Source organism: Fringilla coelebs, assembly GCF_963513975.1.
Source record: "Fringilla coelebs genome assembly, chromosome: 17".
NCBI lineage: Eukaryota > Metazoa > Chordata > Aves > Passeriformes > Fringillidae > Fringilla > Fringilla coelebs.
Window position 1 is genome coordinate 12,795,861 of NC_140043.1, and position 19,350 is coordinate 12,815,210.

Genomic DNA, 19,350 nt, shown 5'->3' on the forward strand with positions numbered 1-19,350 from the left:
CCATTGATCTGAGGCCACAAGCCCAAACCCTGTGCTTTCAGGGAGCTGGGTTATGTACCTGCCTACAAACTTTCCAAAGGGAAAAATGGAGAATCAGAAAGCAACTTTCATCAGGGCCCCACTGATTTGTCTCAGATGTTATTCAGAAACATGTGTTTGACATCCAGTCCATAAAAATAAATTGTTTCCTCTGTCTTGTTGTTTTGTGACCAAAGCTTGTTTTAAAAACTTGCACTATTTTTAAAAAATGCCCTGTTTTTAAAGTCAAGTTCCAAATTGCTCACAGTCATGCTGTCAGGCCTGTCAACATGCTTCATGGTCTAAACTGGGAAATGTGCTAAGTCAGGCCTAAAATCAGCAAATAAATATTACCACTGAAAATTATAATTTCCCAGTGTCTGTAAGCTCAGATGGAGTCAAACCAATGGTCTGTCAACAAAGAGGTTTTTAAGTACTATTGGTATGAACTGGACAGACTCCTAGCTGCTGCATTTATTTTTAAATTTGAGTACTGCAAAGAGGAAACATATGGACAATAAAAGTAAAATAAAATAAAATATAATGTGCTATTTCATTGAAATGATTGATTCCAATTCTGTCTAGCAGGTTTCTCTTTCCAAAGTACAGCACTGGAGGTTTATTGGCTCATCCTTTTGTCTTGGTGCTTTTTTCTTTCTTTTCCCTTGAGCGACCTCTCCTGTTTTCTTTGTATCCCTCTTTCCTTGAGGAGGCTGCTGTACTGTACAGAACTTGTTTTACCCCCTAATTCCATTGAAGTTTGTGAGGAAGTACAGGTAAATCCTTCCAGACTCGAGCAAGTGTTCTTAGGATACTCTTTCCAGCCATGAAGCAATAGTGATAGAGAGAGCAGCACACTTTGCTGTGAACAGGGCCAGTAGGACTTGACAGGTGGGGATTTTTGTTTCTCATGGAATCTCTCCCTCCTTTGTGGGACACCAGCAGTCCCAAATGTCAGTCAGACAGCCTAATGTGACCTCCTCCATATTAGGCAGGGCTAGGAAGAATTACAAAGTTGTGGAGCTGCCCTGTGTTCTCTCCTGGGCAGAATTAAAATTAGTAACTAGACAGCAAAGTTTCTGAATGAAGGTTCCATTAGTGATTTTCCTACAGTCTGAGGGCTCTAATTTGTCGAAAATTGAAGTGGTTTGTAGCAGCTCTGAAGGAACCCTTTGGGACTTTGGCATTCACCAGTGTTAAGGTGGAGAAGTGCATAAATAAAGTGGAAATCTCTGTCTATTAAAGTGTTGTATTGCAGACTTTCAGAGGATGTTGCTTCATTTAACACTCACTGGTTTTGTGCCTCTTAACCAGCTCATTGTTTAAGAAGAAAAGCTGCAGTCTGGAATAGCAGGAGGGAGTTGGGCTGTGGTTGGTGTCACCGTGGGATTTCCCCCAGCGCCGGTGCTGGCTGCACATCCTTCCCCTGCTGTTTGTGGAACTGTGCTGGGAAGTAGGCAGGGAGCTGACCCCGCTTAAAAAAAAATTATTTAAGCCTCATCAGTTTCTTGAGTATTGGTGAACAGTTTGTATCATGAAACCAGGACCTAGGGCAGACAGAGGTTAAAACTTACCCAGTGTTCCGGATAGACTGGAAATAGAAACTTCTCCCTCTAATACCAATGCCAGGCTCTGGTGCCAGACCATCTCTCTGTCATCTAAACTGGCCTCTAGCTTTGCTGCTGCTGCCTGTTATGTGACATGGGGAAGTGTCTCTGCTCCTTGTGCTCCCTATTGCAGCCAACAATTTGCTTTTTTTGCCATACCAATTAAGCAACTCTAAATTGGCGCCCTGCTCGTTCTCTTCCTTCTCTCCTCACTTCTGGCATTGCTCTCCCATCCCCTCCTGTGTGCTGGCACAGACTTTCCTCCTTCTCATAGTGAGGTAGTTCAGGAAGTTGAACCAGCAGAAAACTCACACTGTCTTTCTCCCTTGCAGAAAGGTGGAGGAATATATATACATTTATTATTTTAATATTATTTTGGTGCTTGTTTAGCTCTCAGCACTAACCAGTGCTGGGCTAAGCTGTAATGGACATAGCCTTCCACCTCTGTCCCCACTGGGGACAGCAGAAGTGCCAGGTGAGTGAACTTTGAGCCATGGATTAGGCTTTCTGTGTAATAAAATAAATAAAAAGAAGGCATTTGATGCTCTCTCATTGTGCCTTTTTTTTCCCCTCATAGAAGTAAAAATGAAATATTATAAAATGAAATATTATAACACTCACTTGCCTATGTTTAGCACGTCCGCTGACTTGCCATTTTGGAAGTAGAACCAGTTCTATTTTTAGAGCTGAACTTCCTGTTTGAGCTCTCTTTGAGTTTGTCCTTTGCCTAACACAGGCAAACTCTTTAAAAAAAATCTTAGTTAAACTGGGACAGTTTTGCTAAAAACAGTCATGTTCATGTCCAGATATAAACAGCAATAAATCTGCTTTGAATGAACATTGCAACAAAAATACAACCTCCAAGAGAATGTACTTCCATGATGTCAGGACATGAAAGTGAAATTGAAGAAGTGACATGTTGGTGTGGTTGGGCATCTCAAAGCCTCTGTCTACAGGTGGATTTAAAGATGAATAGTCCATGTGGAAAAATCAAGCAGAAAAGCTGTTTTAGAGTAACACCCCACAGTCACACTGGGTTTCTGCAATAAGCATCCTCTGCTTCAGCTCATCCAGACTAGAAATGAGCTGTCTTATTTTGGAGTGATCCCACCCAAAATCCTAAATATTTTATGGTAGGTGTTATGCTTTACTGCAATAATATACCTTAGTTCAAAACTACCTTCAAGTGTTGTTCGTTTACCTAAAAATAGATACTAATACCAGCATGTTTGGAGGTTTGATGTAATCATAGCTATGCATTTCTTCAGATGTTCTCATAAGTGTGGGTACAAGATGTGTGGGAGTGTTGCAACCCTTTGACACCTTCAGATACCCTTCTAGACCAGAGGGGAGCTGCAGGATTGCTGGTATAGTGTACATGTTGATGTGAGTGTAGTTGAAGGTCTTCCATTTCTTAATTGCAAAGTATGAGGGAATTCAAGTTTTCGTCGTTATGGGCTGATGATGAGGCTTCAGAGGGTTCAAAGGTTATAATTTTTATAACAGTTTCCTATATTGTTACTGTTAGATATTTTTTATGTTGAGACATTTTAGGAAATGATTAATTTAAATCATTTTAATAATTTAAATTATTTTAAATCTTAAAATAAGTTTGATAAGATAAATAAACAATAAGATTTTCATGAAAGTTATAACCCGTCCCATTTTTTCTTGGACTTAGTATTATTTTTCTTTCTGTGATTGTTATTTTTGTGCTCTGTGTTTTCAGCCACCTGGAGTATGCTTATACTACAGATTAATGCATTGGGATATTAAAAAAATAGAAGTAAAATGTTTCTTTGTATAAGGAATTTTTTCTACGAGCTTTTACTGTCTGAAGCTTCTAAGAATCACTAAAAATGATGGCTTGGGTAGGTGTAAGGATACTGATTAGTTCCATATAATGCCAGTGAAACACACGCTGTGCCCGAGCCCCTTTCTCCAGCCCCGCATTGAGGCTGGAGGGGTTGCCCAGGCAGCTCCTGCGGCCGTGCCCCGCACGCTCACTCTGCTGTGCGCTCTCAGCTCCTCCCGCGCTTATCGCAATTCCGCATTCGATAGCAAACGATGAAGCTGCGGAGGGGCCGGAGGGGAAGGTTCGTGTCGGGCACGGCAGTTTTAGCCCTGGCTGAGCAGGAGATGCCGTGACCCCGCTGAGAGGGCTCCCGCTGCACGGCCGGACCGGCGCTGGCACAGGGACGCGGCCGGGGGCAGAGGGAAGGCGGAGCTCGGCACAGGGGATGCCCCGCGGTTCCCCGGGCCCGGCGGCGCCGGGGAAGGCGCTGGGCGAGGAGCTGCGGGGAGAGCTGCGTGCGATGTCCGGGCCCGCTTCCCTTTGTTCTTCTGTGCCCTCTGGTGGCACTGAGAGCGATGGGATCGGGACGCGCCTCTTAATTTGCTCCTACCCTCGCTCTGAAATGCAGGGAATGTCGGGAACAGCTCCACTTGAGTAAGGACTTTCTGCTCGGATTCACATCCCTCCCAGTTAGCAGGGATATCATAATAGTCTCCCGTGGGCAGCAGAAGAATACGTGCTTCCAGCTCCGGGAGCTCCGGGGGGATTAACTGGGATGCAAGTCAAAGCCTCAGTCTTTAGGTACAATTAACCCGCTAGCGAGGCTGGCAGATTTCCTGAGGCTCTGCCAAAAATCCTGCTTTACAAACCAAGGATTTTTTTCCAAATAAGAAGCATAAAGATTAGGCAGGACCAGCGGGCCGGTCCCTCGGCGTTGGAGGTTGGTTTCTGGTTGTCAACACTGCATTGTACCTTCAGCACAGATCTCAATTCAGCCACAGAGGGTTAAAATAATTCCCCAAGATAGCTTTATCCTCTTAATGGACAGGCTTGATAATCATTCTTACAGAAAGGACGTTTCCTCGTTCCTCTGCTGTGGGGGAGTTGCACCTTTTCCTGCTGGTGCTGTGCTGGAGAAGAGACCACAGCCTAGAAAACTCTGGTGTCATTTGCAGCTCTGATTCACACCTCCTGTGCATTTCTCATACTCTGCTGTGTGGTTCATGTTTGCATTGCTTCCACTGCTCCAAATATCCATGCTAAACCCACATCATGGAAAAGGATGGGCCATGCTGAAGGCTGGAGTCTGGCAGCTTGGATAACCTGAAGCTCAGGCAGGGGAAGGCAGTGCTTCACTTGTTAGAAATAAAAATGGCAGTTGCTGGACAAGAGAGGATATGATTATAGTCCCAGCATTTCCCATTCCCTGTTCCCTCTCTGGAAAATTGTTAAAATATTTTATACGTGAAGGGAAGTGTGGGTGCAAACTCTGCAGGGGAGATCAGCAAGAGCTTTGCTGAATGACTTCAGAGCTGGAGCCCATCACTCCATCATTCCAGAAATGTCTGGGGTGGGCTTGGTGAGCTGTGATTTGGGAAATCATTTGCTGCTGCAGGGAAGATGCCTGTGTAGCCTTCATTCCTGGAGGGCAGTTCTCTCTCTGACAAGGTGACAAGGTTTGCTTCCCTGCTGCTCTTATTTTACCCAGAAGGCCAGAAGACCCACTCTCTGTACCAAACCAACTTGTCCAGCGTGGGCAGTGGGAGGCAGGGACCCTGCACTAGTTGTTTTTCTTCCAGATGTTCATTTCTATCTGAAAAAAATTATATTACAGCATATAGAAATGCTGTACAATTCAATCTATGAGAATCTTTACAGTGTCTTGGCCATTAGGCCTCTAAATAAAGGGAACTGATATTATTGTCACCTTAATTCTAATAGGGATTTTCCTAATAGATGAGCTGGAGTAACTTGATATGTTTTTAAGGTTTTAAGCAAAGCATAGTTCTCCTGTAGCTCATACTGATGGATTTTTTTTTCCAACTTACATCTCTGCAATTGATTCTTCTGTCTCCTTCTTGCTGTTGTCTGTTCCTCTTGTCAGAGATGGCACTAGCTTGTTTCTTAGTTACTGTCTTTGTGATCCTTTGGGGATTCACTTGTGCTCCATGAGCAAGCAGCAGGAGAGGAAGATGTTTCTTTAGGCTGTGAAATCCCCCAGCACCAGCACTCTGCCTCTGAGTCACATCTGCTGCCAGAGAGGAAGCAGTGCCTCTCAATCCCACAGTGCCCAGTCCAGAGCTCTATTGGAAAAGCATCCAGGGAAGTCAAGGGTGAAGTGGTGCACAGCACACTGAAGCTTCCCCTGTCAGCAGTGAGAGACTCTGCCAGGCTCCAGGAGTCTGTTAATCCATGTCCAGGGCTGATGAGCTGAAGTGAGGGACAGGTGGGAAAGAGGGTGAGAGGCTGCCAGGGTCACTGAGGTTTAGCTGGGACCTGCTGGGCTGCCCCAGGCTTGGCTGAGGGGGGGTCCCTTCTTTGAGAACACAGTGAGAGTGTGATGAGGAGATGGCTAGGAATTGGTTAACAGAAATGGATCATGGTAAAATGTGTGTGGAGCTGCTCAGAAATCCAGCCTAACCTGAGATCTCTCAGCCTGCCATCACTTTTTAGGCCTCTGTGTGCTTCTTTCCCTTGCTCTTTACTCTCCTAGATGACATTTTTTCACCTTGTACTAGGAACAGGAGATAGAAGAAAGAGCTGAATTTTTTTCAGGACAGAAGAGATAAAGCTGGCAGTGAGCCAGAGCTGCTGTGCAGTGGGCAGTGAACACCAGGATGTGAACCTGTAATTATACATCTCAAATTCTGTGAGCAGTACTCCAAGAATCATTATGTATAGGCTTGTTTGACAGTACTGTGGCTTAAGAGAAAAACATCCCCTCAAATTACTCTTTAATTTGGAAGTCAAGAGATTATCAATTCAAATCTTAAGCTCTTCTGCCTGTAATTGATAATCGTGTTCATTTAACAAACCTGCTATTGAACTGCTCCTCATACTCTTAATTCATCAGGTAACTGCTGATTTTTCTTTTGGAAAGGATAATTGAGAGACTCTACGAGGTTGCTTCCAGCAAAGCTGAGATCAGACCTAGACTAAAATATGGCAGAACCCGGGCTCAGCCACGCAGCCCTTCAAGTATCTGTGTCCTCTGCCCCTCTGGGCTGTAGCCATGGCTTTGATCCCAGGTCCTGGAAGCAGAGATCAGGATGGCTTTCATTAGGGGCCTGTTTAACAGGACTCCACACCAAGCTGCTCACCTGTGGAATTGAAAAAAGACCATTCCCCTAGTTAAAAAAAAAAAAAACAAAAACAACAAAACCCTCAAACTCATAACTAGATTTTATGTATGCTGTTTCAAACATGCAGATGCCAAATTTAAGGACTCTTGTGCTTTGTCACACATAAGTAAAAAACTCTCCCCATCCTGCCTCAAGGTGGCAACACTCCAGACAGTGCCAAGCCCAGTCCGAGGATGGGCTTCTCTTCCTTGGCCTTGCAGTGAGGAGTTTGACTGACAGGCTGGTGGGACTATTCCAGATTTACACTGTATCAATTTTTCTTTTTGATTTCAAAGCTTTACGGTCTTGAGTTCCTTTGCAGAGTCATTATCACATCTGTCACTGTCATTGCTATCAGGGGCTAAGGATGTTTGTAATGGAGAGCAGCAATCCAAGCTATTACTCTTGCTGAAATACTGCTCCCAAGCACATGATAGACCAGGTGCTGTAATTATTAATAATTCCCTCTGATGGTGCATTGCAGCCCTACATTTTGTATTAATGCAATTTATTTTGAGTTATTTCTTTGGCGGTGAAAATTGTTTTGGAGAGATTTTTTGGAAGCATTGCGAGTTTGTTTGCTGGAATCCTCTCCTGGAAATGAGGCATGTCTCTCATGGGCTCCTGTTCACTCACACACAAATGAACTGCTAATTAGGATGATGAAATTGCTGGGAGAGGTGAAACCTTCCAGTTGGCCGAAGAGAAGATTGTGGATTAATCTGTGTAAAGCTGAAGGCTCGACTAAAACTGCTGCTCAGCATTCTGGTGCTAATGAGACTTGTATGTCTGCCACTCGAGGAGCTGAAAGTAAGGCTTGTGGTTTTTGTTGAGAGATCCAAAGTAGGGGCTCACTCCTCTATGGCATTTAGTGCTTTCATCCACTGGAATTGGGAATGTTGAGCAGTTTACAGTATCCAGTGATGCAAGGCAGTTTTTGCTCTTTGTGGATAGTTTTTGTACATGAGTAAAAGCATCTTGAGAGACATATGGATGTTTAGAAAATTGCAGTATGATTTGGAGAGCAATTTGTCTTGCCTGCCCCCTGCTACCATATTGTATTACTTCTTCATAGTTTTTAATGTACTTCTGCTCACATCAACTCACATAAAGGAGAAAACTGCTCTCTCCATCTCTGTGAAGAACCAGGTGACCTGTTCAGTGTCACGTTGGGCAAAAAGTCTAGTTCCAAGTTAGTTCCTTGCTCACTGTTTGAGCTTCTTAGGAGCCATGGAAGGGCTGGTACAGGTCTCTCCTCTTTTCCTGCAGTTTCCCTGCAGTCACTGAGAACTGATATATATGAGATATCTAAAATAGCATACATACATGTATGTATATGTACATAAATGAAGGCAAAGCAGATGTTCTGAGCTTGCTGCTGTGTTTGCAGGAAGCCGCCGGATCGTGGATGTGATGGATGTGAACACGCAGAGGGGAGTTGAGATGAGCATGTCTCAGTTTGTCAGGTACTACGAGACCCCAGAGGCCCAGAGGGAGAAGCTCTACAACGTCATCAGCCTGGAGTTCAGCCACACCAAGCTGGAGAACATTGTCAAGCGCCCCAACGTGGTAAGGGAGCCCCTGGTGATGGGCTTTATTGCAGCTTCTTCCCAGAAATAAATCAGGAAGTTTAAACAAGGTGATGGGAAGTGCCCGGAACTCCTGCTCGTTTAGTGTCAGGATCTCATTTTTAGCCAAGTAGAAAGCTGGTCTCCTTGACAGTGGAAGTTAATTTACAGGAATTAGGTACCTGATGAGCTGTTAATCATGCAATTTGCACTGATGCACAGTTCCTCTCAAGGTATTTAGGGGAAACTTCATCCAAAATTAAATACCTATCTAGTATTTTTCCTCCTCTAAAGAAGCTTAAACTATCAGGAAGCTCGGACTCATTATATATGAAAACTCCGTTTACCCAAAAAAAAAAATGTTCAGGGGGTTCCAAAGCAAAAAAAGTTGGGAACATAACTGTTAAATGTAGAAATGTTTACATAATTAAATCAGCATAATCACAGCTATGTCAGAATTAGCAGTAGTGGAAGGGGGTAGATTTGTCCATGCTTTTTAAACGTTGAGGGCTCTTGTGATTTTATTCCCGATGGAGTCACTGGCATGAAGCTGTGACCTTCTTAGTAAAGATGATTTCATTTATCTCTGAAATGTAGCTATGTCTGCTGTGCTAGCATGTAGCTGGGGGTAAAACTACAGCTCTATGATGTTTTGTTTTCAGACACATCTTACCTGATTTCTAAGTCCTTTTCTAGTTACAGCAGCAGTTTTTTCTGCTGGGGACATCTCTCACCCAAGACAATATAAACACCACGCTTCTGCCTGAACAGGTCACAAATAGATGGCAGCTCTAATTGCTGATTTGTAGAAGTAATTCTTAACTAGACTCCTTTGTTCTTTTACACACAGATCACAAATTTGAATATTAAACACGTATTTAGAAGTTCATTCAGATTTTTGCTGTCATTCAGACACTTAGCGGGCAATTTGAAGGTGCTCTGGGGAATTTTTTGTGTTCAACTGATCCCGGTTTTCCCAAACACATTGTGCTCAGCGAGCTTTTAAAACATCTGTGCAAATTTCCTGGGTGCTTAGAAATGAAATACACAGTTAGGTACCTGTTATCACGTGTAAATGGTTATTTCATAGCTGTTTTAAATAGCCTGAGTGCACAGTTGTTTGTAAAACCAGGAATATTTAGATCTCACTGAAAGAGAGATTTGCATTCCCATGGGAGTAGAAGAGAGGGTGTTGTGGAAGTCCACTACCTAAAGTCAGCTCCCATATATTTGTATAAGATATTCCCTTGAATCCTGCAGAATTTTGAGCCTGTGTAAGGCAGAAATACCTGATTTAGGTTCCCTGCTGTGTAAACTCTTGGTTGCAATATCAGAATGTGGGAATTATTTCAGAATCAGGGCAGTAAGCAAGTTTTGTTTTCACATACAGTTGTGATATTGATGGAATCAGTCCGATTTCCATGTTGAAATGGAAGATATTAGCATTGTATAATGTTTGCATTTTAATATTCGTGCAATTTCTAGGCTGTTGGCTACAAAAATGCCACAGACAGTACAAGAGAAGGGGCTCACAGGTGCTCATGAGACAGAATTTGCACTCAGATAAACTGACTGTAAAACTCCCCTTCCCCTGTGTTTGAAGGGGTTGAATTGTGGTGATTAAATGCTGCACCTTAACAAGTTGAATGCACAGGACTTTTGCTGAACAGCAAGGTTCTCCCTGTCTGTGAGCATCTGCTGTTGTCATGGAGGAGTTTCAGCCAACAAGAATATGTCCTACCATGTGTTCAGGAGCTAACATTTGATTTTGGTGGCCTTTCAGGTGGACTTGGTCGACTGGGTGGATAATATGTGGCCACAGCACTTGAAGGAGAGACAGACGGATGCTACCAATGCCATTTCAGAGATGAAATACCCCAAAGTGAAAAAGTAAGTCTTTAAAAAACTCTGCTCTTGACTGCCTTAAATAATTTTCACTTTGCTGAATACAGTCTTTAATCAAGCCTCTTTGAAAAGTGCATTTTGATTTTTCAGTTTTGTGTAACTCTTTTTTGAAAATGGCAGACTGACCTTAAGTAGTAAACTCTCTGAAAGTGCTGCCCAAAGAAATCCCATCACACAGATATGTCACACAGTATATTCAGAGTCCTACTGTAGGCTGGGCTCAGATCCTGCCCAGCTTCTAAACTGCTAATGACAGACATTATTAGCTGAGAAATGTTTTGTGAAATGAGCTTGAAGTCCATTTCTAATGGGTGTGTGTGACTTCCTAGAAACTGTCGCTGCCCTTCCTGCCAGTTTGCCTTTCCATTCACTTTTTCAAGAGCAAGGTCAAAGATTGGACAGGACCCGCTCAGGGCAGGTTTGAGACTGAACACAAGAGCAGTTTGTCCTGGTTCTATCTCAGCTCTAAGTTTTGAGCAAGGCTCACCTTGCTTTTTCTTCTGCTTTAATGTCTTCCTTGAAACTTTTTATGTGGTGCTGGGAAAAAGGAACTCTTCAGGGGCCTCAAAATGTGCACTGCAAGTTTCATGGGAATGAGTACAGCTGAGACAGGGGTTCCTTTAATGATGTAATGACCTGTATGGCTGATGAACACCAGGTAATCCTGGAAGCCCTTCACTGCTGTTTCTGTTTTATTGGCTAGACTGAATGCTGGCAGCATCCCAGGCTCTGCTGTTGAACCGACCTCTGGTGTTCTGCAAATCACTCAGAACTCCTTCCAAACTGTAAAATAGATTGGTACTAACAGATACAAAGGAGTGTGCAGTCAGGAAGTGATATGTAGCATTTACTCTTGTTCTGTAAAAATAAACATTTTGGAAGGTAAAGGTCTCCATAAAAGAAGAGACTCTGTGATAGGCATTGGGGATTATGCTCAGCACCACTGATTTCAGTGGAAGTTAAAGATGCTCCTACATTTTGAAAAGATCAAACTGCTCATTAGGGTAACTGGATGTGGGTTGGAGTCTCCATGCATTTGGAAATGTCCTAAGTGACTTGCCTGAGGTCACACAATAAACCAGCAGCAGAGCAGCACTTGCTTCTCAAGTGGTTAGTCAGCTAAATAACATTATTTATAATATGCCAGAGCTAAGAAACTGAATCATGATTCAGGGCCTAAGGATTCATGGATGGTACAAGGTAAGAAGTAAAGGAAACGATTCCTCTCCTAGAGCAGGCACACTCCAGATGCTGAAAAAGATGTAGCAAGTAAACAGAGCAAGGCAGAGATGGTTTGAAGGATAAGGTAGCAACATGACTAACAGAATTTAGCAGAAAAAGCAGAGTATATGCTTGCAGTTCACTGCTTGCATCATGAAATGCCAGATGGTAGGTTTCAAAGGGATTTTAGAGACGTACCAAATCAACAGATTTTGACATGGAGTTTTTCCCATTTGTGGAGCGTGGCCTGGTAGGAAGGCAGGAGATGCCTGATGCCGTGGAGGTTGCTGTCACTGGCAAAGGGAAGGTGGAGATTGACAGCTTGATAAACTAGTCGATGTGATAGGTACAGGGAAGCTAAACACTGAAGGACTGTGAATGCTTGAAATGTGACAATAGAGTTTGATGTTGGGAAAAGGAGTTACCAGGCATGAGTGTTAAAGGCGAGGGTGATGCAGCTGGAGTGATGAGGATGTTGCTACTGAGTGTCATCTCACAGAAAGACTAGAGAAGGATGATTTACAGCACTGTTGGCACAAACCCCTCATCAGTCTGAAGAAGCCACAAAGACAAAACCAGTAACAAACAGTGACAGTCTGTGAGCACAAGAGAAGCTGTACCAGATCAGGACGAAGATCTGTGGCTCTCAGTAACCTGTCTGCTGTTGAGTGCTGGCATTGATGCCCTGGCAGGAGTGTAAGAATGGTGTGAGCGTAAAATGATGCTGTTCCTAAAAATTACCTTCTGAACTCTGACTGTCTGCAGTCCAGGCAGGGGCTGTCATGAGGTACAAGTGGTTTCTGTGTGCTCAGTGACTCTCTAAGAGATTGCTCTTCCATGAGCTTGTCTGGTTTAAAGATGGACTCCTCAAGAGATTGGCTTTCTCCATCTTTGGGAATTCAACTTGACCCTTTCCTGTAGAGATACTGGTCCCAGCTACTGCTGTAAGTATCCAGAGGGTTTGAGGCCTTATTAAGGAAATCATGTCCAGTTGTGGAGTCACTTGCTTCACACTGCCCATTCTTTTATGTGAATCATCTACATTCATATGCTTTATTAATGACTGTTGCTCAGAAATGGGATCGATTCATTCCTTTCTCGTTCTGAGCATTCCCATAATTCTGAGAGTTTGCAGTATGCCATCCCCACCATTAACGTGTTCCCTACAAACAAAAAGCACTCCAGCGAGAGCGCTGCAGTTTTGCAGACACAGATGGCATTACCAGACACAAATGTCTGTCTTGGCTCCTGCACGTTGAGTTCCGTGCTGGGAGTGAAGTTGGAGAACGCTCCATCTGCTGCTTCGGTTACCAGAGCGCCGCGCACCCTGCCCTGCGCTTGGACTTACACCATTAACTTCTTCAAAAATTCTGGGTAATGAAGTTATTTTTCTGCCTGTAGGTAAATGGCTGCTTACCTCACAGGAGCCTTAGAGGACTGAATTAAGTGGGGCAATAGTTTATGTCCCCTCTTTCACATCCCAGGGTGCAAGTTCCTGAGAAAAGTTCCCGCAGACATGGGATCCTGGATGAGAGTGGGAAGATGCTGGGTAACCAAGAGCCAGCAGAAAAAGGCAATGATATTTTAACATCAGCTTTTAGGGGCAGAAGCTTGTTATATCACCAGCACCATTTTCAGGTAGCTCAAAACAAGCTGAGATTTGTTTTTCTGTTTAAATTCATCTAGAACTGAAGCAACCTGGATACAGCTGAGTCAACAACAACAAAAAAGTACTAATTTGATTTTTCATTTATCAAAAGAGATAGCCCTGCTGAAATTATTATCCTCTTTATTAGGTTTTGTGTTTGTAGCCTTGCAAGATTATTTGCAATGCAGTGGCAGTGAATAGGTACAGTTCAGGACATGAAACAGTACCAGGAATTTCTAAGAACTGGGTAATATTTGTGCTGTGGAACAAATGAAAACGAAAGCTTTGGTTACCACAACATCCTTTTTACCTTCAAAATTCTTTCTCTTACCTTAAATATCTAAGCGCTGCTGTAATAGGTCTCTGTAATGATGCTGGCCTTCAGTTAAGATGGGGTATGTTTCGTGAAACATCTACCTGTTCACAAAGGAATGCTGCTCTGTTAGCATGTCCTCAGCCCTATTCTCCCTCTCCCAGGCTGCTGTTCAGCCATCCGTTCCTTCCTATTCATTCCTTTACTAAGTAGGGATGGATTTAAACAGATGCTAAAATGCTCTGCTGAGCTGTGGTCTAATTAGAAGCTGAGGGTGCCTCTGGAGACAGGGAATCAAGGGAGCTCGCAGGTCCCACAAGGCAACCTGGCACTGGTTTATACATGTGAGAGACTTGTCTGCACTTTGTATGCCATTTGTGGATTGCTTTTGATACAAAACCTCTATAAACAGAATTCAGAAAAAAAATTGACACCAATAAGTGCATGTTCGTTAAGACTTTCCAAGCTAGCAAAGTAAATAAAATGTGATGTCTTCAGATCAGTGTGTGAGTCTCAAATCCTCCTTCAGGTAGAACTTGGAGGAGCAGCATCACACATGTAACTCAAATAACCACCAGTGTTTACAACAGTTTGAGGTGGCCCTGGAGCTGAACAGCCTTGTCACAGGATGAAGAAATTAGTTGTGCTCTCACAGACACCAAAGTGCTGTTCCAGGGGCAGACAGGCCTGGCTCGCAGTGGGTTGTTTGCTTTGTTCAGTTCACTGTGGTGGGAAAAAAGAATAAAAAATCCAAGCCCACCTCTCATCCCCTTGGTGTTCCACCCGGGCTGGGACCGGGCAGGGGTGCGACGAGGGAAGTGTTGTCGCTTGCTTTGGTGCCAGTGTGGTCTGAGAATGTGATTTGCAGGCACTTCACAAACTCTCCGGTGCACGGCAGAAAACTGGCTTCTCTTATCTGGGGTGTTGTTTCTGTGTGTGACTGACTCGGACCGTAACCCCCTCGGGGCAGGCGCCGGGCCTTTCATGTGCGTTTGAAGTGCGCGGGGTGTGGTGACCACGGTGTGTGACGATTTTGGTTCGTTCCCTCGGGCTGGAGCGCTCGGTACCGCTCCTCAGGAGGGGGACGGGGCGAAGGTTGGTCCCGGCAGGGCACGGGCACAGGGCCCGCTCCTGGCGGCTCCGAGCGGCCTTCCACGGGCAGGGCTGGTCCGGTACTGGGGTTCTGCGGAGCGCGGGGAGCCGGGGCTCGTCATCCCTAACGGGGGAGCGGGGGTCATCCTCGAGGGAAGCCGGGTTCATCCCCGCAAGAGCAGCCAGGGCTCACCCTTGGGAAGCCGGGGCCCTCCGTGAGGAGATGCTGGGGCTCATCCCTCAGCCCGCGGGGCAGCCGGGCCCTCCCCGCAGCGGCGGGGCCGGTCGCTGCCCGCTGAGGCGAGGGTGGGGGCGGCAGCCGGGCCGGTGCCTCCCGGGTGACAATGCTTTCTTTTGTCTTGCGGCGCAATTCGTGGCTTCCAGTTGCAGGGCCCCAGTGTGGGAGCGCTGTCGGTGCGGGCCGAGGCGCCCCGAGGTAGCCTTTGTTCCCGCTGCCTCCTGGCAGCCCGCTCGCAGGCCCGGCAGAAGGGCCCCCGCGGTGCCGGGATGCTGCCGGGGGCCGCTCGCCCCCGACACCCGGAGCGGCGCTCCCGCCCGGGGATGGCGAGCGAGGCCCGCGCCTTTCCCCGCGCTGGCACTTGCAGTTGGCTCATGGGTCTGTGGTATTCGGTTTCAGGCTCAGGGATTTCAACCAGCCGGCGCTGCTCCTGGGAGGAAGGAAGAGTGAGCTATACTTTTCTCATTGGCCCGAACAAAAAACAGAAGCCTCTGCTGGGGTTTGGGAGTGGTTTATGGGCTGAGCTCAGTGGCAGGGGAGCCCTCGCAATGCCAGAGGGAATAGAGCCGTATGGTGCGCGGTGCCTATTGCGGGAGAGAAGGAGCTGAGCTCAGGGTAACGCTGCTGCCTGTGCGTCCGCTCGCGTCTCGCCGGGCCCATGTGCATGAACGCTGCCGCTGCCTGCCCTGCCCGCCGCTGCCTTCGCATCCCGGCGCGGCTCTCGCTGTCTTTGTTTCTCTGTTTGCTTGCGGGTTTGTAGCGATGCGTGGCGAGTGCATTGTGGGTTTGCCTGGGAGTGTGGGCTCTGCGCTGGTTTATGGAGCGGTGTCTGTGTTGTTCCTGTGTTCCCAGCTCTCTTGTGTTTGCTTAGTGGTTTAGCTTCATTTGTATCATCTCCCTCTCTTTTTTTGGATCTCTGTGTTTGTTCTTCCTCGTGAGTTTGCAGGTTACTCCATATTTCTTCACATCATTTCTCTAAGACATTTCCCCAGATGTTTGTGGTTTTTTTTGGTTTTAGTTTTTTTTTTTTCCCCCTTTATTTTTGGGGGGGGGGGGGGGTGTGGGAGGGGGAAGTTCCCCTTTTTTCCACATCATAAATCCTTTCTCCAAAATAACAATACATTAACTGGACAAATTTCAGGCTTGTGGAGAACACAAACCAAACTCTTCAGTCGGGAAGGGAAGCTCCCCCCAAACCGATTACAAGCAGCTGTGTGTTTTAAAACCCTGACTGAGGCTGTGCAGGGAGATAAAGTGGAGTGTGCAGGGGTTGAATGTGATAGCAGTTGTGAAAATATTCAACTTGGGGCATCTTTTGGGTGGCTTGTGTTTTCAGGGTGTAACTCTGGTCAGGTTGTCTCCCCGTGCCTGATGTGGGATTGTGTTCCTGGAACCACTGTACCTGTCCTGGCCCAGAGCGCTGTGGCCACAGCACACAGTGGGATGTATTTCCTAGATTTCTTTCAAAATGCTGTGTTAGGGCTTTCCCTCCCCTTTTTTTCTTTTATTAATTTTTTCCCACCGTTGTTATGGAAAACCCTGAAAAGTTGAGTGGTTCCCCAAATTAGCAGCTGTTGGTGATGAGAAGCCGCTGGCTGGGGCTGGAGCCGAGCGGTGCCTGAGATTAGCAGTGGCATGGAGTGTGCTGGGACCATGTGACTGCGGTGTACATTGGAAGAGGAAGCTGTAGAGGTCAATGCAAAGGCATTGTGCCAGACTCTGGCAACCAGGGAGAGAGCTGGATGGCGGAAGATCCTCCCGCAGGCTCCTGAGCCGGCCGGGAGCTGTTGGGCTTGGACAAAAGCAGGCCTGGGAGATTAACAGCATAAATTAAGGCATGGCTTGTTTGTGGATGGAAAGAAAAACACTTTATTTTTCCAAATGCTTTGCAGGTTTTTATTATTGCCATAAGTGACTCTTTCACTAAAACCACCTTTATTGGAGTGGAAATTGTGTTTAGAGGAGTTTCAAGAAAACAGAGGGGAAAATGGGGAAAGCAAGGAAAAGAAAGAGTTGCGTGTTCACAGTTATACCTGCTTTGGTGTTTTCTCACAAAACTAAATTTTAAGCACTTTGATTTGACAGGATTCAATCCTGTTATTACCTCTCTGAACATAAACAGTTTGCCTGCTTCGGGTTTAGATTATTGACTACTAAGGAATAGCTAAAACCAGCTAATGCCAGGCCGTGCTTGCTCTTCCAGAATATCTTAATTCAGGGGGTGATTGTTGATAGGTAGCACTGTCTAGAAAATTTTTGTTGTTAGTGTGATGTGTTTTATATCTGGCCTCGTGGAAACTGAAAATAATTGACTCCATAAGGATTTGAATTTTTTACTTTAAAACAACATGAACCTCTAATACTCAGCACTGCTTACAAGCTGAGAATTTCTATGCTGATTTTTTTTTTTCCTAATGAGCAATAATTATTCAATCTGTGACTTTTTGCAGTTTGGCTGGAAGAAAGGCAACTTCCTTTCTGGGCTTCTTTTATTGTTTTTAGATTCTATCTGACTTGTAATCAACAACATCTTGGTAGAGAAAACATAAAAGGAGAATTTTTTAAAAAAAGTGTTTGGGAGGGAAGGACTCATATTTTGAAATGGAGCATATTGAGAGTGTAGACAGCTTCTTGGCTAGCTGTGATTTTTGAAGCATCTGAAATACCCCAGGGGCAGCAAAAGCTTCTTCCTGCTTCTGAAGGATTAAAAAAAAAAAAATTTTAAAAAATTCCAGAGTGGGCAAGAGGAGAGACGTGTAATTGCACAAGGAGAGGTTTTAATTGTGAGATGAAGGCGCAGGACCTTTTTTGAAGCCCACAAATTGACTGTCTTCATGACAGCATTGCGTATCATTCTGTCAACTCCGGCTCGGGATGTGGTTGCTAGGCAGCGGCTCTTATGGACCCAGAGTGGCTGTGATTTGCCAGCCTTCTGCAGACACATGGTAAGGTCCTTCCCAGCCTATCATCTACAGGGACTTCTGCACGCCGGCTGCATACTGCTGAGCTTCTCCTACCTGAATGTGAGCAGAAAAAGACACACTTAAATCAAACCTTTTTTTTTTTTTTTCTTCCTTTCCCTTTTTTTTTTTTTTTTTTTTTTTAAACAAATCCCCTTCCGGTAGTGTTTCCATAACTCCCCTTAAAAACCAAACCAAACCAAAAAAAAAAAAAAAAAAAAAAAAAAAAAGCCATGAAACGGAGACCGGAACAAGGAAAAGAGGTTAGTGGGTTAAGTGGTGTGTGTTTCCTGCGTTTGCAAAGGTGCCTACAGTGAGGAGGGCGGCTGTGATTCGGCCATTAGTTACAGATGGTGGCTGCAGGCTGGAGATTCCTGCAGCCAGACCACAGCTCTTGTGTCTTTTCCAGCAATGCAGACTTTAAACTGCTCAAATCCTGTATCAAGACGGCGTAAAAAATAGTGGATTTGATAGTTTGTGTGGCTGCCAGCTGGGTCCTTTATGTATTTTGATGCAGAATGCCTAGAAATGTGAACAAAAAGGAGATAGTTTGCCAAATGAGGTTTCTGTCCCCTAATCCTTGCAAAAATGGCATGAGTGGCAAGTAGGTAAAGAACATTCAGGAGGATTTATAAGCAAATTAGATTTTTAAAAACTTTGCAGCAATTTGTGTACAACTTCTGGTGAAGGTTGTGTCTCTGAAGCGATGAAGGAGAGCATTAAACAGATCGCCCCAGGGACTGGCAGTGCCATAGGAAATGTTTCTGAGCAGCCTAACTTTTAATGTTTTTCTGTTCCCTGACTCTGGAAGCTTTAATTCCTCTTGTATGAACAGCAAACTCAGACATGGAGAGATGTGTTTTTCAGCAGAAACCTTGTTACCTTCATGAGACAAATTCCTGTGCTGTAAATGCAGAAACTTAATTGGTGGAAGCAGCATTGCACAGGCAGTTAACCTCTGCAAATTAAGATGTGAAAAATACTGTTTCAGACTGATTAATTTTTGTCCTTCACTCTACTTGCAGGTACTGTTTGATGAGTGTGAAAGGATGCTTCACTGATTTTCATATTGATTTTGGTGGCACTTCAGTGTGGTATCACGTTTTCCGTGGGGGGAAGGTAGGTGAACCTTTTTTGATATTTGGTTTTATTTCTCTGTGCCTCTTTACAGAGTGGAGGGGTTGCTTTCTTTTCTTTTTTTTCCCTTTCTTTCTCTCTTATTTATTTTTTTTTCTCCTTGAGGGGATCAGCCAGTGATCAGACTGTTTCAGCAGCTTTGTTGATACACAGAGTTTACTGAACTAGAAGGACACCAGTCACCGTTATGAAACAAACAAGTGATTTATTTGAAATACCAAATGTGTTATTTGCTGGTGGTGGTGCTTTTAGGCTCGCTGTTGCTGTGGTCCAGAAGTGTCTTGCAGGGAGATGAGGCTGTGTGTACCCTTGTTGGGTCAGAGTGCCCTCACCAGTCTCTGTAGCTAAAGCTTCTGTTCCTTTTAGAGATTCCACATTTCTTCGGTGTGTACAGCACAATAAGCCAGAACTGAAACATTAAAGGATACAGAAGCTTTAAAATACACAGCATGTGGAGCTGTGTTGCCATCTTTCCTGGTTTAGGATGTTTTTCCCAGTTGTAGTGTA

General features: G+C 44.8%; 1 protein-coding gene across 6 annotated transcripts in view; it reads left to right on the plus strand.

Moving 5' to 3' along the window:
• KDM2B (lysine demethylase 2B) overlaps nt 1–19,350 on the plus strand; it is a gene marked incomplete at its 5' end in the record, with an annotated part of 103,802 nt that overhangs the window by 15,792 nt on the left and 68,660 nt on the right. For 4 of the 6 annotated variants that reach the window (XM_084217566.1, XM_084217569.1, XM_084217568.1 and 1 more), the window contains 2 exons: nt 15,289–15,376; nt 18,732–18,825. In XM_084217566.1, coding sequence (XP_084073692.1) covers nt 18,742–18,825 — 84 coding nt within the window. Of the gene's footprint in view, nt 1–8,151; nt 8,331–10,112; nt 10,220–15,263; nt 15,377–18,731; nt 18,826–19,350 lie in introns of those variants that run through there. The other 2 variants (XM_084217571.1, XM_084217567.1) reach the window with 2 other exon arrangements.